General features: G+C 34.7%; 1 protein-coding gene across 50 annotated transcripts in view; it reads left to right on the top strand.

Annotated features, from left to right (window-relative positions):
- LOC126939504 (uncharacterized) overlaps positions 1–25235 on the top strand; it is a 557395-nt gene that overhangs the window by 381819 nt on the left and 150341 nt on the right. For all 50 annotated transcript variants that reach the window (XM_050764859.1, XM_050764858.1, XM_050764860.1 and 47 more), the window contains 15 exons: positions 1261–1365; positions 2239–2292; positions 2674–2778; positions 4518–4571; positions 5971–6075; positions 7203–7256; positions 8966–9070; positions 9874–9927; positions 16546–16650; positions 17562–17615; positions 18154–18258; positions 20940–20993; positions 21932–22036; positions 23234–23287; positions 23849–23953. In XM_050764859.1, coding sequence (XP_050620816.1) covers positions 1261–1365; positions 2239–2292; positions 2674–2778; positions 4518–4571; positions 5971–6075; positions 7203–7256; positions 8966–9070; positions 9874–9927; positions 16546–16650; positions 17562–17615; positions 18154–18258; positions 20940–20993; positions 21932–22036; positions 23234–23287; positions 23849–23953 — 1218 coding nt within the window. The remainder of the gene's footprint in view (positions 1–1260; positions 1366–2238; positions 2293–2673; positions 2779–4517; positions 4572–5970; positions 6076–7202; positions 7257–8965; positions 9071–9873; positions 9928–16545; positions 16651–17561; positions 17616–18153; positions 18259–20939; positions 20994–21931; positions 22037–23233; positions 23288–23848; positions 23954–25235) is intronic.

Genomic DNA, 25235 nt, shown 5'->3' with positions numbered 1-25235 from the left:
AACATTTATTCTATATACAATTTGTTGAGTTTTTATCATAAAAGGATGCTGAATATTGTTGAATGCTTTTCTACATCTATTGAGATGATCATATGTTTTTTTTCCTTCATTCTGTTAATATGGTATATCACATTTATTGATTTGTATATGTTGAACCATCCTTGCCTCCAGGGATAAATCCCACTTGATCATAGTGAATGGTCCTTTTAATTGATGTTGAATTAGGTTTACTAGTATTTTGTTTATGATTTTTACATGTATGTTTATCAGAGATATTGGCCTATAATTTTCTTTTCCTCTAGTGTCCTAGGCTGGCTTTGCCATAAAGGTAATGCTGGTTGAGGCCCCATTTTGCAATATACTCTCTATCAAGCATTTATTATGTGCATTTTATGGACATTGTACTACTTAATAATATAATTTATGTAATCTATGTACTTTTCAATATGAAATGTACGTGCCTCACATTTTACTCTCCTAACATAATGATTATTTTTAAAATATCAGGAGAAATGGCGATTCCTCAAGGATCTAGAACTAGATGTACCATATGACCCAGCCATCCCATTACTGGGTGTATACCCAAAGGATTATAAATTATGCTGCTATAAAGACACATGCACACGTATGTTTATTGCAGCACTATTCACAATAGCAAAGACTTGGAATCAACCCAAATGTCCATCAGTGACAGATTGGATTAAGAAAATGTGGCACATATACACCATGGAATACTATGCAGCCATCAAAAAGGATGAGTTTGTGTCCTTTGTAGGGACATGGATGCAGCTGGAAACCATCATTCTTAGCAAACTATCACAAGAACAGAAAACCAAACACCACATGTTCTCACTCATAGGTGGGAACTGAACAATGAGATCACTTGGACTCAGGAAGGGGAACATCACACACAGGGGCCTATCATGGGCGGGGGGAGGGATTGCATTGGGAGTTATACCTGATGTAAATGACGAGTTGATGGGTGCAGCACACCAACATGGCACAAGTATACATATGTAACAAACCTGCACGTTATGCACATGTACCCTACAACTTAAAGTATAATAATAATAAATAAATTAAAAAAATATCAGGAGAAATAGTTAAACTTCTATACTGTAAGAAAAGAACTAAATTATTATTTGTTTTATTTTTACCTTTGAAATTATTATAATGGTATATGAGTGAAAATATTGTTAGTTAACATTATTTGTGTTCTTCTCAAATTTATTTTTGTCACAATTTCTATCTCTTTTCTAGGAAAACAGGTAGATGTCTGTGACCTAGAAGATGCACTAAAAGACATGGAAATAGAGGTCCCATATGAGGACTACTTGCATTTAGTAAAAACTTTGCCGCTTGATGGTAAGAATTTAAAATGTATGTATCCTTCAAAGGGCTTCAGAGTGCTTTTGAGATTGTGAGCTTTTCTTCTAAAATGATACAAGATTGTTACTAGGGTTTTTTTTTAAGTCAAAGTATGGTAAGAAAGCAGATAAATCTGAGATTTTCTCCTATTTTTCATTAACACAAATTTATTTGTATTCAGTTTAAAATTCCATACATGTATCTTCCCACTATTTATGTTATGATAAGTATATCATCTTATAGTATGTTATGATAAATATTGTTAGATATGTTATGATAAATATGTTAGACATATGATGCCATAGTTCTTTGAAAAATTACCCAGCATCCTATTAAACTCACACTATGTTGATACAAACAAAAGATATAGTCAGAGGTTGAGATTCTACTTCTAGTTTTAAAAGCTTTTAGAATTACTAGATTTTTGCCAAAAAAAAAAAATCTGGTTAATTTGATTTTTATTAACATAAACAGTAGCTATTGTACTCCTTCATGCCAATAAGACATGTGTATTGTTGTTATTGATTGCATTAATGAACCTGATAGTATGGGGGAGAATGTAAAATGGAAAAGTAAGAGGGGTATAAGGAAAGAAGTTAGAGATAAAGGTAAATAAAATGGGATATAAGTTTCAAAATGTTTAAGCCAATAATTATTGCTTTTGTGTAAGTGTGGACAGATCTACCTCATTAAAGTGTCTCCAAATAATCTTCGTAACTAATTGAGAGAAAAGTAGGTAAATTTCAGAGAAAAATATTTAAAACTCCATCTTTCTGAAATTATGGGATTAGGGGAAGAATTGTCACATTTTTATTGTTTAGCAAGTCTCCCTTTATTGTTCTCTGACCTGAATTGTGTCTTTTCTTACAGCTGAAGGAAAGGTGTATCAAAAAAGGTTGCTGGATGGTATAAAGACTGTTAAAAGTAAGTGCAAAGTATGGTGAGAAAGCAGATAAATCTGAGATATTCTCCTGTTTTAATTTATACAAATTTATTTGTATGAAATTTAAAATCCCATATATACATCCTACCAATATTTATGCATATGTTAGATATATTATGCCGTAGTTCTTTGGAAAATTACCCAGCATCCTATAAAACTTGCACTATGTTGATATAAACAAAAGATATCGTCAGAGGATGAGATTCTACATCTAGTTTTAGTGGTGACCCTATTTGTACCCTTAACTAGATCTGATTAAACTTTATGTCTTGATGATTAAAGTGACAACTATAACACATATGACTTAAGAAGGATTTTTTTCATATCTTAGTATTCCTTTTTAATATTTTGTCTCTCCTAAGGAGGAAAAGTTGATATAAATGACCTGGATAAATTTCTGGAAAATATGGGGATTGAGCTCTCAGAAAAAGAACTTGAAGATTTTTCAAAAGACCTACCAGTTGATGGTGAGCATTATAGATAAAAATGTATTATGTTTAAGACAGCTTGGGTTTGAAAGCATACATAGACCAATGAGAGTGGTTAATTGATATCAATAGGGCATTTTTAAAAGCTTAGAGCAGAATTCAGGTCAGATGAAAACATATTTCCTCTCTTTAATTCAAGTCCAGCAAATGTATTCCATTATGGATAATAAAATTGGTGAGGGTACTAACAGACCTCTCTCAGGTCAAAGAATGAAGAAAAGAAGAAAAATAGAATGTGAAAGATTTAAAAGAAACGTTACACAATATGTGAGAGAAAAGGAAAACTCTCTATGATGAGGCATGGTTAAAACTGATTAATGGTGATTTCTAGTACATATGATTCAGCTGTTATGAAATAGAAAGATTAACATGTAATAGACCTAGAATAGAAATGACATTAGAAATGTTAAGAGATGTAACTATGAATAGTCAGTCTAATATTACTATTATAATAGGATACTACATGTAATATGAGGTTAGATTTTAAATATGTTAGTAAAATGAAAATTTTTCAGAGGAAAAAAGTGCCAGTATTGATTCAAGAAGATATGAAAATATGGATACACCAATAATATTTGATAAAATAATTTTACCTGTAAACTCATCTACCACTACCCATCCCTCCAACAAAAGGTGATAGCCTCAAATGGTTTTCAAAGTAAGTTCTTTCAAATTTTCAAAAAATTTTCGTTTTAATGTTATGCAAACTGGTCCAGAGGACTCCAACTTGAGTTGATGAAAAAAGCAAAATCTGGCTAGTTTTCTTCTCCTCTAATACCTAACAAAATGAACAACAGAATTTTTAAAAAAACAAAAATAAGCAAAGGAAATTCAACATGAATCAAATAATAAAAGGGAACCAATTTAATGCCATAAATGTTAAATGGGGACAGAAAAGGAAATAAAGACTCTACACTGGAAACAATAGTACAGCAGAGCTGGGCTCCTCAAAACCTTTCTCACTCTTCAGAAACTAAACTGGTAAGCTACAAAATCCAGAGAATTCACACTAAAGTGCCCAGACCTAGGGTAAAGCAAATTGAATAAATAACTTTTTTCCTTCTCAACTTACTAGGAAGAAGTAGAAACAACTGTTAGGGATGAATTAGTAAAGAAGGGGAAATGAACAATATAAATCACTCATCTCCTCATCCTTTCCTTTTATTCTAGATCAAAGGGAATACTGAATGTTGAACAGGATAAAATTTTTTTCCACCTACTCCTGAAGATTCCTCTAAAGTTTCACAATATCAGGGGCAAAGAGAAATTTATAAATCATTAACAGGAGTAAAAACAAACTATACACAAAATGATAAAAGAATCTTATATTACCAACATTTGATTCAAAAAGAAATAGAAAAATATTTATTTCAAAGTGCTAGAGAAAAATAACTTTGAACACCAAATATTCAAGGATTCGAGTGAAATAGACATTTTCAGGCAAACAAGAACACAGAAGTTTACTAGCCATGGACTTTCTCTAAACAAATTACTAAAAGATGTATTCTAATAAAAACAAAATGAATACAGGGGAAGTAATGAAGGAAAGAACTTATTCTTAAATCTAAGTGGGTATTGCATATTCAAAAATGTAATTTCATAGTCTAGAACTAAAACTCAAGATGATACCAACATTCTAGTTGGGGGCAGGTGTCATGGGTGGCAAAAACCGAAAGAACCGCCTTATTGTTGCTCTGTGACTGCTCCATGTCTTACAGTTGATCAGAAGGTTGAGCTGAAAAACATGATGCTGAGAATAAAAGATTTTACAGGTAAGTTTTTTTTCCAGGAGGTTTATTCTCTCTTCCATTGAGGTCTTAGTATTTTGTGACACTCAGCTGTAGCAGGATACTTTAGCATGGGGTTATCCACCATGTTTGGCATGTACATATCAGCCAAGTAAACCCAGTTACAATACATCCTGTATCTCCAATGGGAGAGAGCAAAATGCACTCCAAGGCACTAAAGAAGGGCAGGTTCTCAGTGGATTGCATTATTATTATTATTATCGTATTTTATGATAATAGACTGTATTTTAGCACACTTTTAGATTTACAGAATTGAGCATATTGTATAGAGAGTTCCATCTACCCATCCTTCCACTCCCCTTTATCCCAAGCACACAATCTCCCTGCTATTAACATCTTGCATTAGTATGGTACATATGTTACAATTAATAAACCAACATTCATACATTACTATTAACTATAATCTATAGTTTACATTAAGTTTCACTCTTTGTGTTGCATAGTTCTATGGGGTTTGACAAATGCATATAGATATGTACCTACCATTACAGTTTCATACAGAATAGTTTCACTGCCCTTAACATCCCCTGTGTTTCACTTATTCATCTTTTCCTCCCTTCCTTCCCCCCACCCCCCTTCCTCTACTTTGTTAAATGGATTATGAAAGGCAGGATAGCATTCTACAACCCTAGAATATTAGCCAGAGTGGCTTTGCCTCTTGACTCCTGTTCCATCAGGAAGGTCGGGGGCTGCTGCAGGTGAGTTTCCATAACACTGAAACCCTAATGTTTCACAGTAAATTATATTTTAGATGCTGTTTCCCCAATAGTCTATTGTTATATTAACTTTGTCATTTTACCCAGTTATTGTAAAATATTTCTGCCTGATAAAATCAATTTGATCTTGGATAAACTTTTAAAAATAAACCACATAACATAGTCTTGATAAAAACTCCAGTGTTCTGAGGAAATATTTTTTCACCTGTATATGTTTTTTGCTGAATGTATATAGCCAAATTTCAGGCAAGCACAATAATAAATAGGATAAAGTTTGCAAAGCTCAAGATACATGTAGTTTCATGAATGATCAGCTATATCATTCAGTATGATATCTCTTGCCAGAATTCTGTTGGCAATTGGTAATCCAATTTGTTAACTAGATTTAATTTTGTACATTATCCTCAACATTAAGAGACCCTTCATTATATTGATATTATAGGAACAGGTTTGCCTTGACTTCTGTTGTCACACTGTACTTGCACGTTCCATTTTGCCTTTGCTCTTTAACTCCAAATTGAGAGTGATGCTATATAAAATATAAGTATTTTAAAAATCACTCAAATAGGTTAGTATGAACTTAAAATTATTTTTTTAAGTTACTAATTTGTAAACTTTTCACCTGTTAACACTCCATCTTTTCAAAGGAGAAAAGGTTGATGCCAGAGATCTGAAAAATGTTCTTGGAGACATGGGGATAGAAGTCAATGATAAGGACTGCGTGGAACTGCTAAAATTACTACCAGTTGATGGTGAGCTGTATGTTACTGTGAACTCTAGGCAGTTTAGTTTTATGGTTCTACTCTTGAAATGTATATGTGAAAGCGATGTGTGTTCGTATGTTACCTGCACACATCCTCCAGCTGTTTCCATATGAACAGTCTTTCTGTTACTATGTGCTCACTCAGGTACAGAATTTAACCCCCAAAAGAATCCTTTTCCACAAAACCATTGCTGAGGTGGAAAGATGTTACTGATGATTTTGCAAGGAGGAAAAGGATTTATATCTGCTGTCTCTCAGTAAACATTGCCAAAGTCCTCATGAGAATTCCTGTTCTTTCCCAGAATCACTTTTCTAAGTATTGCCAATGGAGATTCCCTTTTCCTGACCCTTATCTCTCACAGAGCTAAACCCTAAAAATTCTTTCCTCTGTTCTCAATTTCTGAGAGGATACCAAATTTATCTCTCCTCTCTATTAGGAGTGTTGTTTCTTTCTTCCCTTAAACACAAAGGCCCCACATCTTCCCAACATAAGCTTTTGCTTATTTATCCCTGCAAACAATTCTTATACCAACTGCTAGAACATTAAATTTTTCTTATGTTTTACCAGTTTGGAAGTTATAAAAACCTTCAAGCATGAGCTTTGCCACCAAGGACTAAGCAAATCCCTACTGCTACCCATTAGGCCATTGACATGTCAAACTTTAGGTGTAGAAGGAAGTAAACAGAATGAAAATGTGATAGAAATAAGGGATGAGAGGAGTTTCAGCCCTGTAATACATAAACCGACAGTTACTTTCAGTGTCAAAGAGTAAGTAGATTTATTAATAATAACATCTAGACTTATTAAGTCCTAATGATGAGGTGTTGTACTATCCTCACCACACACAATGATGACACATTATCTCCATCTTACGGTGGTGGAAACAGAGGCGTAGAAAGAGTAAGTAACTTGCTTGAGGCCACAAAGGCAGGCTCTTGACCTCTATACCAGATTACCACTCCATATCATAATGAAAGCTTTGTTTGTTGCTTAACTTCATCATGATTTGAAGGTGAAAGAGGGTCAACTTTAAGGTCAGTTTCACAAAGAAAAGTCTGCCCCTTATAGTCTCTTAGTGAGCCATTCTCTGTCCTGAACTGTGCCTTTTTTTATAGGTGATAAGAAAGTTTTTCGGAATAGATTGCTAACGGGTTTGAAGTCTTTCAAAGGTGGGTAATAAATGTGATGAGAAAGCATATAAGATTGAGATTCTCAATCTTTGTCTTTATTCCTAGTTATGAGGGCATGATTCTTCTGCCACCTCTTCTATTTATCAATTATATATTGATCTTGTAGTCTTTTATGTGTGTATGCTGTGTAAGCTTGATCCCTGGATCAGACTCAAAGGAAACAGTCCTAAGTGTCTCCACTTTTGTCTTTCTGTTTAATTTTAGATAGGTCTAATTAAAGTTATGGCCTTCACAGTGCTGAAAATAACCATCATAATGTTCAGTTGTGAATTGATAGTGTTCTTTTATTTTATTCAATGTAAAAAGTGTCACATGTCCAATAAATAATCTTATTTATTTATTTATTTTGATACAAAGTTTCACTCTTGTTGCCCAAGCTGTAGTTCAGTGGCACAGTCTCAGCTCAGCACAACCTCCACCTCCCAGGTTCAAGCGATTCTCCTGCCTCAGCCTCTGCGTAGCTAAGATTACAGGCACCCACCACCACGCCTGGCTAATATTTGTAATTTTAGTAGAGACAGGATATCACCATGTTGGCCACGCTGGTCTCAAACTCCTGACCTCAGGTGATTCGCCCTCCTCTGCCTCCCAAAGTGCTGGGATTACAGATGTGAGCCACTGTGCCTGGCCATATCTAATTTTTTAAAATAACACTCATAGTCCTGCTATCTAATCATAACCACTCTTAATATGTTGAAGCCTATGTAGTTAAAAAATCCCATATAGTCAAAATTACTCTGAAATCCTATTGGAAGATCACATAAAAGTTATCAATATACTAGTCTTGATAAGTTCCAACATAGTCACTTTTTCATCCAATGATAGAATAGATTTCTATAGTTGAGCAATTAGATGAAGCAGTTGGTCAAGAGCCATGATAATACAAAAATTTGTATAATACTGGAATCACACTGAGTTAAGATGCTCACAGTATGACAGGCACAGGAGAAATTAGTCCATCTGATGGAGTAATAAATTGATATTGTCTATCTGAGGTTTACTCTACTAATGTGCTTCCTGTCTGTGGAATGGCAGGAAGAATCACAGGCATTATTTACATTGTTTCATGTTTATTTTTACTGGGCATAAGGACTTTAGTAAATATGTTAAACAATCATATAACTCCACCTTATTTTCAAAAAAGTATTTCTTTTCCTGTGGCAAACATCTTTCTTAATGGCTATAGCTAAATAATTTTCTGTGGGTTGAAAATACACTGGTTTACTTAACAATACCCTGTTGTTAGATATTTAAATTCTGGGTGTTTGAATTTGTTTTACTTTTGTAACAAAGACTGTAATGAACACTTGTCCCCTCTTTTGGCACAAGCTTTACTGTATTCCCAAAAGTGGAATTATTGGGCTAAGATTTATGAACTTTTTAAATAATGGAGGTGGGGCCTCACTATGTTGCCCAGGCTGGTCTCGAACTCCTGGGATCAAGCAATCCCCCCACCTCAGCCTCCAAAAGTGCTGGGATTATATGCAGGAGCTACCACACCTGGCCATATTTTGAACATTTTAATGGATCATGATAGTTATTGCCAAACTATTTTCCAATTAGATCATTGCAATTAACTCTCAGCAACAGTCAGGCCTATTGAATGTTAATTTAACTAACAGCATGAAAAGTATTTTTCACATTGTCTTTGTTAGGTTTTTTTAAATCACATTTCTCTCTTTCCTAAGGAGGAAAGGTTGATATCGGTAACCTGAAGACGATTCTTGGGAACATGGGGATCAAGCTCAAAAATAAGGAACTTCAAAGTGTGATACAAAATCAACCTGTTGATGGTGAGCATTGTAAATAACTATTTTGCCTTTTAGGGGAGAGCTTAGAATCTTGGGATCATGTATATTAATTTCTAAAACTAGATTGATTTGAGGCACTTAAGATATTTCTAAGAATCATGGAGAAGAACTTGGTGTGAAAATAAGAAGAAATCCTGTCTTTTGTCATTTTTATTCATCTGGATTATCATCCTGCTCAACTATAAGCAATGTTGAGAGGATATTCACAACTGTTATTAGGCCAGAGAATGGTAGGGAGAAACAGATATGAGAGCAAGGGGGAAAATGAATAAATAAACAACAAAGAGAGCCAGAAACAATTGATAGAAAAATATCTACAATAGAAAGTAGCAGAACATCATTAATATTTCATCAAGTATCTAACAACCATATGTCACCACCATTTTGAGATATATACAGAAGTTGAAAACATTAGAGGAAAGCATATTGACAATAGATAAAGCATATTGACAATAGATAGAAGCTCAGTGTCTGTGTTATATGTCAGGTTCACATACACGCAAAAATCTTTTATGAATGGTATCTTTTACCATGCTTATTAGAAAGTATCTGAAAACCCAAGAATCAAAGACATAGTACGTTTGCCATATCAAACCCTGTGTTTAAGGAACATGGGCTGACTACCTTGGTCATTCTTACTAATAAAGAATTAAGCACTCAAACCAGGAAATATAAATTTAAGATGAATACAATTTATTAAAATACATAGTCTTTCATTGGGCTGTAGCTTATAATTTTTCTAAGTTCTGTGTCATTGTCCAAATTTTTTGTGCTTTGTATTACAGCTAATGGAAATGTTCCTCTGAAAAAGGTGATGGATGATGTGAAAGCAATTATAGGCAAGTTAAAACGTATTGTAAATATTTAAATTCTAGTTCTTTAATTATTTTTCTCATCTTTTCAGTTAACACATATATTTATAAGCATCATGCTAATATCCCTGAATCTAATAATCAACAAAATAACTAGAATATTTCCAATATCATTGCATCAACCCATGGTTACTCCCCTCCCCATTTCCCTGCACTTTGGGAGGCTGAGTCAGAAGGATCACTTGAGTCCAGGAGTTTGAGGTTGCAGTAAGTTATGACTGTGCTACTGCACTCTGGTTCTGGGCAACAATGCGAAACCCTGTCTCAAAAAAAAAAATCTTATTAGCTTCATTTCTAAATATCTTAATGTTCTGCTAATAAAAATGCTGTTTTTTAAAATTATGTTTTCTTTTTTTGGTTAAAGTATGGAAATGCAACTGAGTTTTCTATACTGATCTTAAACCTAACTCTTTGCAAAACTCTCATTAATTCCAACAATCTGCCCATAGGTGCTAATGGATTCTTTTAGATACATAAATTATTATGTATCATATGTAGATATATACATTTTATGTGTTATATGTAGATACATAAATTTTTATATCACATGGATACATAAATTATATAGATTATATAGATAATGTTATATAGATTCTTTATGCAAATGATTACTATAAATGGGGACTGTTTCTGTTTCTTCTTTTTCAACTGTTCTAACATCTGTTTTTCCTTGCCTTACTGTAATAGCCAGGACTTCCAATATATACTACTAAATACAGTGTTCATAGGCATTCTTGTCACATTTCTGATTTTAAAGGAAATGTATTAACATTTCATCTTTGAGAATGTTTGTTGAAGTTTCTGGATGACACCCTTTATTAGGTTAAGAAATTCTCCTGTTCTCTTTTGGCTGGAAGATGAAGGCAAGGTATTTGCCTGTTTTTTTTTTTTTTTTTTTTTTTTTCAGTACTGTAACCCCCAGTATTTGGAGCAATGTGTACTTGATGAATAATATTTGTTGAAATAATCTGTTTATTGAGATGATTGTGTGGTTTTTCCTTTAATTTTTGATGTGGAAAGTGGCATGCATACATTTTTTTTTCACTTAAACCAGTCTTATATTACTAAGATATGTTGAATTTAGGCATCAGTTTTGGATTAGGCTTACTAATGTTTTGTTTCAGATTTTTAAATCTATTTTCATGACTAAAGTTCTATAATTTTCTTTCATGTACTATCACGTTCTATAATTTTCATGTACTTTGGTATCAAGGTTATATTGGCTATATATAATCCATCTTGGGGAAATATTTCCTCTTTATTAGCTTCTGAAAGAGTTTGTATAAGATTAGAATTGGCCAGGTATGGTGGCTCACACCTGCAACTCTAGTGCTTTGGGAGGCCAATGCAGGAGGATTGCTCAAGGAGTCCATGACCAGCATGGACAACATAGTGAGACCCCATCTCTCCAAAAATATACATATTTTAAAAATTAGCAGGAGGTGGTGGTCCACACCTATAGTCCCTGCTACTCAGGAGGTTGAAGCAGGAGGATCATTTAAGCTCAGGAGTTTGAGTGAGCCACGATGAGCACCACTGCACTCCAGTCTGGGCAACAGTGTGAGACCCTGTCTCAAAAAAAAAAAAATAGATTGGAATAATCTGTTTCTTGAAGGTTTGGGCCAGGTACCAGTGACTCATGCCTGTAATCCCAGCACTTTGGGAGACCAAGGAGGAAGGATCACTTGAGCCCAGGAGTTCAAGACTAGCCTAGGCAACATAGCAAGACCTCGACTCTGCTACAAATTTAAAAGTTATCCAGGCATAGGCCAGACCTATAATCCCCAGCTACTTGGGAGGCCAAGGCGGGAGGATCACTTGAGCCCAGCAGTTCAAGGTTGTAGTGAGCCAAGATCAACCACTGCACTCCAGCTTGAGTGATAGAGCAAAACCCTATCTCAAAAAAGAAAAAGTTTGATAGAACTTACCTGAAAAACCATCTGAGTCTTATGCTTTTAGGTAGAAAGATTTTAACTATTAATTTATTTTTCTTAAATGATAATAGGATCCTCTGGGAGATTTTTTGTTTGTTTTTCTTGAGCTACTTTGGTAAGTTATATCTTCTCTATCTTTGTTATTTTTGTATAAGTTTTCAAATTTATTCATAAATTATAGTATTTTCTCAATTTCTGCTAGATATGATTTAAGTCCCCTTTTTCCATTTATAAAAATATTTATTTCTATCTTCTCTCTTCTATTTCCTTACTTAACCTGGACAAATATTTATCTGTTTTATTACTCCTTACTAAAAACCTACTTTTGACTTTCTTAATCCTATCACTATTGTATCTTCATTTTCATATTTATTACTTTCTGTCTTTGTATTCATTTTCTACAACTTTTGGATTTATTCTATTGCCCTTTTCCTAATTTCTTAAGTCGGTTTTTTCTCTTATTTGACAAATAATAATTACATAGTTATAGGGTACAATGTGACATTTTAATATATGCATACATTGTAGAATTATTTTATCAAGCTAATTAACATTGTCATTACCTCACCTACTTATCATTTTTTATGGTGAGACTATTCAAAATCTACCCTTAGTAATTTTTTTAACTTGTAAGTTCAGGGGTACATGTGCAGGATGTACAGGTTTGTTACATAGGTAAATGTGTGTCATGGGGGTTTGTTGTACCAATTTTTCACCACTCACATATTAAGCCTAGTATCCATTAGTTATTTTTCCTGATCCTCTCCCTCCATTGTTAGGCCCCAGTATGTGTTGTTCCATGTGTTCTCATCATTTAGCTCCCACTTATAAGTGAGAATATGCCATATTCAGTTTCTGTTCCTGCATTACTTTGCTAAGAATAATGGCCTCCAGCTCCATCCATGTCCCTGCAAAGGACATGATCTCATTCTTTTTTATGGCTGCATAGTATTCCATGGTGTCTATGTACCACATTTTCTTTTTTTAGTCTATCATTGATGGGCATTGGGGTTGATTTTATGTCTTTGCTATTGTGAATAGTGCTGCAGTGAACCTACATGTGCATGTATCTTTATAGTAGAATGATTTATGTTCCTTTAGGTATATGCCCAGTAATGGGGTTGCTGGGTCAAATGGTATTTCTGGTTCTAGATCCTTTAGGAACTGCCACACTGTCTTCCACAATGGTTGAACTAATTTACATTCCCACCAATAGTGTATAAGCATTCTTTTTTCTCCACAACTTCACCAGCATGTGTTATTTTTTGACTTTTTAATAATAGCCATTCTGACTGGTGTGAGATGGTATCTCATTGTGGTTTTGATTTGCATTTCTCTAATGATCAGACGTTGAGCTGTTTTTCATATGCTTGTTGGCCACATGTATGTCTTCTTTTGAGACATATCTGTTCATGTCCTTTGCCCATTTTTTAATGGGGTTATTTGGTTTTTTTCTTGTAAATGTGTTTAAATTCTTGATAGATGCTGGATATTAGACCTTTGTCAGATGCACAGTTTGCAAAAATTTTCTCCCATTTTGTAGGTTGCCTGCTTACTCTGTTGATAGTTTCTTTTACCCCTAGCAATTTTGAAATATACATTTTTGTTAACTATGCTCACTGTACAGTATAATAGTTCACTAAAATGTATTCCTCTTGTCTAAATGAAACTTGGACCTTTTGACCAACATACCCCTGACTCCAGCCTCTGGTAACTGCTTCTATGAGTTCAACTTTTTTAGATTCCACATATAAGTGAGACAATGTAGCACTTGTTTTTCTGTGCCTGGCATACTTCACTTAACATTATGTCCTCCAGGTTCATCCATGTTATTGCAAATGGCAGGATTTCCTTCTTTTTAAAGGTGATCCAGTATTCCATTGTGCATATATACCACATTGTCTTTATCCTTTCATCCATTGATGCACACTTTAGTTAATTCCATGTCTTGGTTATTATGCATAATGCTGCAATAAATATAGGAGTGTGGATATCTCTTCAACATTTTTATTTCATTTCCTTTGTATATGTACTCAGAAGTGGGATTGCTGGATCATATGGAATTCAGTTTTTACCTTTTCGAGGAACCTCTATGCTGTTTTCTTTTTTAAATCTATGTTCCCACCAACAGTGCGCAAGTATTCCCCATTCTTCACATTCTCAACATCTTTTGTCTTTTTGATAATAGCCATTCTAAGAGGTTTAAGGAGATATCTCACTGGGGTTTTAATTTGCATTTTCCTGATTATTAGAGATGTTGAGTGTTTTTTCATATATCTGCTGGCCATTCATATGTCTTCTTTTGAATATCTTTTCAGGTCCTTTTATCATTTTTTAATTGGGTTATTTGTTTTCTTGCTATTGAGTTGCGTTACATATATATTTTAGATATTAGCTCCTTATCAGGTGTATGGTTTGATGCCTCATTGTGCTTTTCACTTGATTTCTCAAAAATAAAACATTTAGAGGTAAGGTATGTATAATTGCCAAGATTCAGTAAATGAATGATAGGTTACTTACAGGAGATAAAATTAAGCCCACACTTAGCAGAGGGAGGAAAGAAATAACAAAGGTAAGAGCAGAAATAAATGAAATAGAGACTAGAGAAACAAACCAAACTAAAAGTTGTTCTTTTGAAAAGGTAAACAAAATTGACAAACCTTTAGCTAGACTAAGAAAAAAAGAGAGATGGCTCGAATAAACAAAATCGGGAATAAAAGAGGAGACAGTTCAACTGATACCCAGAAATACAAAGGATAATAGGATGATGCTACTGTGAACAATTATATGCTAACGATTTGGACAACCTAGAATAATGGATAAATTTCTAGAAACATATACCTTACTAAGACTGAATCATGAAGAAATAGTAAGACTGAATCATGAAATCATGAAGAAATCTGAGAGACCAATAAAGAGTAAGGAGATTGAATATGTAATAAAAAAAATCTCCCATGAAAGAAAGCGTTTGCTGTGCAGAAGCTTTTTAATTTGATGTAATCCCATTTGTCTGTTTTTGCTTTTGTTGCCTATACTTTTGGGATCATATCTAAAAAATCATTGCTCAGACCAAAGTCATGGAGCTTTCCCCTGTGTTTTCTTCTAGTAGTTATACAGTTTCAGGTCTTGTGTTTAAGTCTTTAGTCCATTTTGAGTTGATTTTTATATGTAGGTGAGATAAGGATCTAATTTATTTCTTCTGCACGGAGATATCCAGTTTCCCCAGCACCATTTATTGAAGAGACTGTATGGTACCTTGGTTGAAAATCAATTGACTGTAAATACATGGGTTTATTTCTGGACTTTCTATCCTGTTTCACTGTCCAGTGTGTCTTTTTATGCCAGTACCATGCTATATTCATTGCTATAGCTTTGTAATGTATTTTGAAATCAGGAAGTGTGATGCTTCCAGCCTTGTTCTCTTGTGTTCAAGATTGCTTTGGCTATGTGGGGTTTTTTGTGGTTCCATGTAGAATTTAGGATTGTTTTTTCTATTTCTCTGAAAAATGACTTTGGAAGTTTGATAAGGATTGCATTGACTATATAGATCACTTTGAATAGGATGAACATTTTAACAATATTGATTCTTCCAATTCATGAACATAGGATATCTTTGCATGTATTTGTGTCTTCTTCAGTTTCTCTCATCAGTGTTTTATAGCTTCCAGTGTACAGATCTTTCAAATCCTTGGTTAAATTTATTCCCATTTTTAAAATGTTTGATGTTATTGTTATTGTAAATGGGATTATTTTCTTCATTTCTTTTTTAAATAGTCCAAAGCTGGAGTATAGAAACACTACTAATTTTTTCTTTTTTGAGAGAGGGTCTCACTCTGTCACCCAGGATGGAAAATAGTGGTGCATTCATAGCTCACTGCATCCTACCTCCCAGGCTCAAGTGAGCCTCCCACCTCCGTCTCCCAAGTAGCTGGGACTACAGGTGCACACCACCATGCCCAGCTAGTTTTTTTGTTTGTTTTTAATTTTGTGTAGAGATGGGGTCTCCCTGTGTTGCCCAGGCTGACCTCAAACTCCTGGGCTCAGGGGATCCTCCTGCCTCAGCCTTCCAAAGTGCTAGGATTACACGTATGAGCCACCACACCCAACCACCTAATAATTTTTATATGTTGATTTTGTATCCTGCAACTTTACTGAATTTATTTATGAGTTTTTTTGTTTGTTTTGTTTTGTTTGTTTTTTGAGATGGAGTTTCACTCTTGTTGCCCAGGCTGGAGTGCAATGGCATGATCTCAGCCCACCGCAACCTCCGCCTTCCAGATTCAAGCGATTCTCCTGCCTCAGCCTCCTGAGTAGCTGGGATTACAGGCATGTGCTACCACGCCCAGCTAATTTTGTATTTTTGGTAGAGACAGCGTGTCTCCATGTTGGTCAAGCTGGTCTCAAACTCCTGATCTCAGGTGATCCACCCACCTCAGCCTCCCAAAGTGCTGGGATTACAGGCATGAGCCAACGCACCTGGTCCATTTATGAGTTTTAAGTTACTCCACTCAGTAGGTCTTGGTATGCCTTTGTTTTTTATCAGCTTTTAGGGATGGTAATGTATAAACAAAGACAATTTTCTTTCATATTGTTGAATACTTAGATAATTCTTAATATTGTCAACTATACTTGTCGTTTCTATTTTTTGAAGGAGAAAAACTTAACGTGGAAAATCTAAAAAATATTCTCGAAGGCCTTGGAATAGAATTCACACCTAAAGAATACTTGGAACTGGTACAAAATCTGCAAATTGATGGTGAGCACTTCAAATACTACTGGACCTTTTGAAGAAGTTTAGCCCTATGTACTTAAGACAACCTAACAAAAAAAAAAAAGAAAAAAGATACCTATTAGATATTCTAGTTTAAAAAATAAAAATGGCGGCAGGGCGCGGTGGCTCACACCAGTAATCCCAGCACTTTGGGAGGCCGAGGCGGGCAGATCACGAGGTCAGGAGATCGGGACCAACCTGGCTAACACGGTGAAACACCGTCTGTACTAAAAATACAAAAAACTAGCCGGGCATGGTAGCACACGCCTGTAGTCCTAGCTACTCGGAAGGCTGAGGCAGGAGAATGGCGTGAACCTGGGAGGCGGAGCTTGCAGTGAACGGAGATGCGCCACTGCACTCCAGTCTGGGCGACAGAGCGAGACTCTGTCTCAAAAAAATAATAATAATAAAATAAATAAATAAAAATGACAGTGTAAGAAATTTTAGCATGACCTTGTTCTTCCTTTGAGAAGTTCTTTCTTTGAGAGTCAGCAACTCTGTTTTCTTGAAATCTTGCCATTGGATATAAAAATTTTTGTTATTATTTGTGGTTCCACCCTGACCACTAAAAGTTGAGCTGAGAAATGTAAGAAAAAATGTGAAAATGGAAGGAATAGGAAAGTAGAAGAAGGAAAAGTCATAGAAGAAAAGTAAAAGACATGTTCATATTCCTTTAAAGCTGTTTGCCACTATTAAATGATTAAATAATTACTTTAAGTCACAGCACTCTGAGAGTTTTCTCCATTCTGTGGTTTCAAACTCATGGGACAGCAAAAATCAAAATTATTCCTAAAGCAAATCATTTAGAAATATTTTTATGAAATGATATATTTTTACAAGTTTTCTAAGTCTCTGTATCACTTTATCTGTGCTGTGAATTTTGCCTTTTCCTGCAGATGATGGAACTATATCTGAAAATAGATTGCTAGATGGTGTGAAATCATTCAAAGGTAAGAAGCATGAAGAGAATCCTCCTGCCTCAAATTTGTATTACTGCCTGGTTATTCTCTTACAGGTCTTACCATCTCTCATAATAATTAATTCTATATTTATTCTGCTGTTTTTAAATATAGCTGCATTTTCCAAATAGTCTTTCATTTTGCTGTCAAGCTTGGCTTTTGCCCAGTTTAGTTGAAAAGCGGATTTAAATCTGGTTCTACATAGAAAATGTGAAGCTAAGTATTGCAGTTGTTCAGGGCATTTCAGGAACTAAAAGAACTAAACTGAGCTTTTAGGCCCTTCCTACCAGAAAGATGTTTTCACTTTGTCTCCACAATAGTAATTCATCAGAGAATCAATCTGTAATTTGCAGGGTTTTCAAGATCAGGCAAGAGGTTACAATTCTAATCCCATCTTGCCTACCTTTATGCACTTGAACATTTGGGTCATTGATATTTTTGCTGATAGCCATAGTGCATGGGGATTAATTGAAATTGTATTGTTCAGAAGGTCATTAAATTTCCCTCATATTCTTGATTCTTTCCTTAGGTGGAAGAGTTGATGTTAGTAACCTGGAAAATGTTTTGGAAAATGTGAAAATCATGCTTCCAGATAAGGAACTTAAAGATTTGTCACAAAACCTACCAGTTGATGGTGAGCAATATAGACAGTATTAGACCTTTTGAGGAAATTTTATTTATAGGCTTATGCATGAGAATTCCTGAGGCTAGATCTGTTTGGGTGCTAATATGACTTTTTATAACTCAGGGAAGAACTCAGTCCTAACGTAAGAACACATTTTAATTTAGTGTATTTTCACTAATTTCAGGGTACATGGTATATGTCTTAGAGTGAGTTAAAATAAGTCTGTCGTTGAAAGAAGCTAAACAGCTTATTAACCACTGAGAAGGATCATTAATTTCAGATTAATTACATAATTTTAGTAACTTTTTTATTTTTTATTTTTGTGTGTACATAGTGTAATAACATAGGAAGGTCTTTTCATCCAGCTATACATTTCTCTATAACTTTGTGATCTACCAACTTCCCGATCCCTCTTCCTGTGTTTTGGCACTGGCTCACATTATTCCTTCCTTGGTCTCATCTCCTGTACTTTAGAAATCATAACCAGCAATATTTTACCTTCTTTTTTAACCTTCCAGTTCTCTTGTTCCCAAGAAATATACCTCATCTTCATCAAAAATACTAGTTCCTGGATTTCTCCATCTCCTTTCAATATACAGTTTCCTAACTTCTTTCATTGTCAAACTAATCTCTCTGTCATTCCTGCTGTATAAAACCTCCAAATTTTGATCAACCCAGTCGTTCAGATCTCCACTTCTATTGCTGACCTTGATAAAGAAAATAATATAAATTTGCAGGTTACTGCATCCCCAAATTCATTTTCTCCTAGATAATAGAAGGACCTAAGAACATTTTAACTCTATGTTTCCCCTTCCCCATATTAGTGTTCTTTATGTCATTCATACTATCTTGTTTTGTTTTAATTCAGCAAACCTGTATCAGTAGTAACGTTTTATAAAGTCACCATTTATTCAGATTTACCCAAATGTTTACCTATTTTTTGCTCTTCATTTTTTCTTTTACTTCAGGCCTTCCCTTTGGGATCACTTTTCTTCTGCCTAAAATAATTTCCTTTATTTAGGATTTGCTAGTGACAAATACTTCTTTTTTCTTTCTGGTCTAAAAATATATTTGTTTTGCTCTTGTTTTGACAGATATTTTCTCTGGACCTAGCAGTCTAGGTAGACAGTTATTTTCTTTTAGCACATTTTAGATATCATTCCACTGTCTTCTGCTTTCTAATGTTTATTTTTCCTGAGAGAGTAATCTTTTTGTTGTTGTTGTTGCTGCTGCTGCTGCTGCTGCTGCTGCTGCTGCTGCTGCTTTAAGACATTTGTCTTAGGTTTTGAAGTTTCACTATGGAAGACGGAAATGTATTTGTTTTTATTTATCCTCCTTGGGATTCACTGGGCTTTTTGAGTCTGACAATTGGAATCTTTCATCAGATCTGAAAAATTATTAGCCATCATCTCTTCCATTATTGTCTTTATTCCGTGGGTTTGTTTCTTCTGTAACTCTGATTAAATGTAAGGTAAACCTTATTGCTGTGTCCTCCATGGCCCTTAAGATCTCTTCACTATTTTCCATATTGTTTTCTTTCTGTGCTCCATAGGAGTTTTATGTAATACATTGTTCTATATATAGCGCCCCCAAAGTGCAAATCTGCTAACTAAATGAATGGAAAATGTGTTTTGGAAACTACCCCAAAAGAAGAATGGGATTGCATAATAATAAATAACATAACCTTTTGACCAGATGCGGTGGCTCATGCCTGTAATCCTACCACTTTGGGAGGTTGAGGCAGGCGGATCACCTGAGGCCAGGAGATTGAGACCAGCCTGGCCAACATGGCAAAACCCCATTTCTGCTAAAAATATAAAAATTAGCCAGGTGTTGTGGTGCATGCCTGTAATCCCAGTTACTTGGGTGGTTAAGGCACAAGAATTGCTTGAGCCAGGGAGGCGAAGGTTGCAGTGAGCCAAGATTACACCACTGCTCTCCAGCCTGGGTAACAGAGTGAGACTCTGTCTGGAAAAAAATAAAAAATAAAAATAACCCTTTATGGCAAGAAAATACCAAAATACCAATAATGTGCATAGTTTCTAGTTTTCTTCTTACCCCAAAATATATTGCATCTGCAACTTTGAAAAAATACGATGATTTGAGAGCTACTTGTACCATTGTAATATGTTCCAATCCACCATTTAATGTAAAGTATTTAATACTGCTATGTATAAAGTCTTATGCTAGTTGCTGGGTTAGGATGTCTGGATGGGATACAGAATAAGTAGATACATTCTTTTTATTTAAAAACACGTTTATTTATTTTTATTTTGAGTATGTAATGAACATATCTTTGAGTATATAATGAACCTATTTACTAGAAAATAAGTACAACAGGGGGATGTTGGCATGGGGCAGTGTTCAATGGGGAAATAGCTTAAGGTTCCAAACGGAAATGTTTTCATCTTGTTCCTAGGAATTGGTAGTACGTAGTGTAAGGAGACCATGCCCAAGGGAGTAGATGTTCCACAGTGTATAAAGTTTGAGATCTTAAAAGAGAGAAGGAGAGAATAATTGATGAAATTAATAGTTAACATTTTTGTAATTTTCTCTATTTTATGCTTATCTATGTATGTTATTAGGCTATAATTTAAAACAAATCATAAAGAAAATGATTCCTTTGCTCTGACAGTCTTTTTGAATCAGCACGCAATTATGTTTGTCTGCATTTTTGGATTGTTTTTTAGCTTCTGGGATGACTGATCTGCATAAACTACTAAAAGAAGTAAATAAATTCACAGGTGAGCAAGACATTTTGTGAAAAGATATAAAACCAAAATGCAAATACTTCACTTTCACATACATATTTAAAATTGTGTTTTCTTATTCTATCATTGACTAATTAACTTCTACTTTTTTAATGATTAAAATTTGGGTTTAATAGTGAAGATTTCACTGAATTATTTATGTTTTCGCTACAACTTCGTGGTGCTGCACCTCTATAACAAGTCTTACACTCTGAAACCTTGATTTTGTGATGCATTTCACTGTGATTAAATAGGCTACACATGTGTTCATTCATTCATTCAAAATGCTTGCTAAGCACCTACTGTAACCCAGTAAATGTTAAGGTAAAACTTTGACAGGTATACAAATAATGTAGTCAGTGAGACTAATCTATCTCATAATTCAGGCAAAGCAAAAGTAACACAGATTTCACCTGATGGTAATATGATTCAGATTACATAACAGTTTATGCATATATTTTTTTTTTAGGGTTTTTTGATTTGTTTGCTTTTTTTTTTTTTAATTATACTCTAAGTTCTAAGGTACATGTGCACAACGTGCAGGTTTGTTACATATGTATACTTGTGCCATGTTGGTGTGTTGCACCCATCAACTCATCAGCACCCATCAACCCGTCATTTACATCAGGTATAACTCCCAATGCAATCCCTCCCCCCTCCCCCCTCCCCATAATAGGCCCCGGTGTGTGATGTTCATACATATTTAGATCACTGAGCATCTTGTACATCCCCTTACTATGAGCTGGGTTAAGTTCTCTAAGTCATTAAGAGCATTATAAAAAAGGATCTTATTTAGATTTTAAGAAATAATTTCCATTTCCTGTGCTCTTCATCTGAAAGCTGTAGATAATACTATACAAGCATAAACACTTTTCATCACTTTGAGTCAGTAGGCAATTCTTACGTGTCTCTCCATTCCCATCTTTTACAAGGAGGAAAAATTCAAGCCAAGGACATACAAAAAGTACTGGGAGACATGGGAGTAGAGCTCACAAATAGGGAACTCTGGAACCTGATGAAAATGTTGCCAATTACTGGTAGGTATTTTATGCACTACTATGATATATATTTCTGTGCTAGTGTGGACTTAAATGTGAGAATATCATAAAAATGGGCCCCTCTGATTTCCTATAAAAAGACAGAAAGAGTCCGGGCATGGTGGTAATCCCAGCACTCTGGGAGGCCAAGGCGGGCAGATTACCTGATGCCAGGAGTTTGAGACCAACCTGGCCAACATGGTGAAACCCTGTCCCTACTAAAAATTACAAAAATTAGCCAGGCGTGGTGGTGCGTGCCTGTAATCCCAGTTACTCAGGAGGCTGAGGCAGGAGAGTCGCTTGAACCACAGAGGCAGAGGTTGCAGTGAGCCAAGATCGTGCCACTGCACTCCAGCCTGCAAAATGCAGTGAGACGTCATCAAAAAAAAAAAAAAAAAAAAAAAAAAAGATTAACCTCTGGTTGTAAGTATATTATGCATTTGACATTTAAATTTTTAGTTTTGAGAGGCTGTCATATCTTCAAACCTGAGTCCTGCCATTAAGAGTATCATTACCCCGAGATTAAATAAAGCTTAAGGAGGCCAAAGAGAAAAGAAAGCTGAATTAGTTAGTAGCAGAGAGAAGGAAAAGGGAAAAAGCAGAGTGGGGAAAAGGCACATCTGTTTCAGTGTATAAGAATGAATGGACTGTCCACATTAAGAATTTTATTCTCATCTTATTTTTGGACTTAGTTATGAAGAGGTGTGGCTGTAGGAAATGTAGGAATGCAAATTAAGAAAGTACTTTTTTAAAATCTGCATTTAAAAATTGCGGCTGGGCATGGTGGCTCACACCTGTAATCCCAGCACTTTGGGAGGCCAAGGTGGGCAATCACCTGAGGTCAGGAGTTCGAGACTAGCCTGGCCAACATGGCAAAACCCCATCTCTACTAAAAATACAAAAATTAGCTGGGCATGGTAGCGCATGCCTATAATCCCAGCTACTTAGGAGGCTGAGGTGGAAGAATTGCTTGAACCTGAGAGGCAGAGTGAGCTGAGATTGCGCCACTGCACTCTAGCCTGGGCAACAGAGTGAGATTCCATCTCTTTCTCTCTCTCTCTCTCTCTCTCTATATATATATATATATGTATGTGTGTGTATATATATATGTATGTGTATATATATATGTTCTTTCTACTCTTTTTTTGACTGTCTCTGTAATTTTTTCTTTGATCTTAACTGTGCCTTATTTTACAGATGACGGAAAGGTATATAAAAATATATTGCTTGATAATATAAAATCATTTCCTGGTAAGTAAAAAACCCAATAAGGCAAGTAAAACTATGACTTGTAAGCTTTACCTTAACTATTAAAAGACCTTATCATTAGATAACAATTAGATTATCTATTTTATTGTCACATTAGCCTATAGGTCTTAGATACAACTATATTTAATGTGGTAATTTATACTTTGCAAAAGTTTTAAATTCTATTTGCTGTCCAGAGCTCTAATTCTTATCTAACATAATTCATCAAGTTCATTTAAAAAAAAACATATGTAATTTATAATGTAAAAAAGTAGTACATATAATTAGTATATAATAAAATTATATATTATGTAATATATAGTTTTCTTCTAAATACACCTTTTTTCCAAAGTATTGAAAGCTTCCCCTGAAACAAGAGTGGCAAAACATATTATATTCCTGGCTTCCACAGTAAGGGTTTATTTATGTAGCCCTGAACAGTTTTTTAAAAAAATTATTACTGGCAATGGATTTGTTCTATTTGATTTTTATTGGTGACTGAATATAACCAGTATTTTTCTTAGCTATCAGTTCCTATATTTTATCACTTCCTTCTTTCCTAAGGTGGGAAGTGCAATGTCTCTAAAATTGGTACTATCCTGGAAAACATGGGTTATGAGCTGGAAGATGAGGAAATTGAATACCTGCAGAACCACCTGCCAACTACTGGTGAGCATGTCATTGTATCTTCAAGGAAACTCTGAGATCCTGTAATAAAATTTCAAAATGTATTCATCTAAAAAAAATCTATTATCTCAGACTTTTTGCTTGGTAGATCTTCCTGCATCCCTTTATTTTGAGCCTATGTGTGTCTCTGCACGTGAGATGGGTCTCCTGAATACAGCACACTGATGGGTCTTGACTCTTTATCCAATTTGCCAGTCTGTGTCTTTTAATTGGGGTATTTAGCCCGTGTGAATTTGATCCTGTCATTATGATGTTAGCTGGTTATTTTGCCCATTAATTGATGCAGTTTCTTCATAGCATCAATGGTCTTTACAATTTGGCACGTTTTTACAGTGGCTGGTACCGGTTGTTCCTTTCCAGCATGTTGTTTTGATCATATAAAAAGTCTAGTTTTTAAAATCCTATGAAAAAGAAATAGAAAATGCATCCTTCTCTCTGGTAAGCAACACAGTGGCTTTCCTTAGTATTATAGTGTATTGTGTGGGTCTGAGATTGTGAATGATATGTTGAATTAAAAGCCAATTATCTAAGATCCTTACTGTACTATAAAAATGTATTACCGCTATCTCTCTTCTTTCTGATCCAAAGCACACAGATTCAGAATTTTATGTATAGTCTTGCTTTATTTAATATGTCTTTTTACTAGAAATATTTGCTAATATAAATCAGGTCAGTCTTACCCACTTGAACAGATATTTTGCAAGACTATTTGCACGAAATAATATTAATTTAATTAATAAGAACACAGAATTGCATACTAATTAAGTAACTAATACAGGAAACTGGCCAATCCTCTTTCTCTTATTCTCCTGCTGTCATATTCCTGGTAATATAAACTAATCACCTCTATTGAAATAGCCACAGACAATAATTATCAAGTATTAACTGCCTACTATATACCAAAAACAATAATCAGTACTTGACGTATGTTAATAGTCCTCAAAATAACTGCAAAGTAGATTATCATCCTAATTTATCTGATGTGGAAATGGAAAATCAGTCACAAAGGTTAATTGATTTGCCTGAGGCCATGTGGCCACTAAATGGAAAAGTAAAGATGGCAATTCAGATCTATATAACTTGAAAGGTTTGCCCTTTCTACCAAATCATACTGTCTCACATAAGAGAGGTAAGCAGAGCCACACAGACTATGATAGGAATGATTCTTTAAGGAGGTTGTGTGATGTGGCCCTTGAGATGAGAATTATCAACTAGTAAGTACACAAATTAAATGAGAGTCAGCAAAGATTGGAAATCTTTGTGG

This window comes from Macaca thibetana, chromosome 16 (genome assembly GCF_024542745.1).
Source record: "Macaca thibetana thibetana isolate TM-01 chromosome 16, ASM2454274v1, whole genome shotgun sequence".
Taxonomy (NCBI): Eukaryota; Metazoa; Chordata; class Mammalia; order Primates; family Cercopithecidae; genus Macaca; species Macaca thibetana.
Note: the sequence above shows the minus strand (reverse complement) of the source record. Positions and strands in the feature narration are given on the sequence as shown.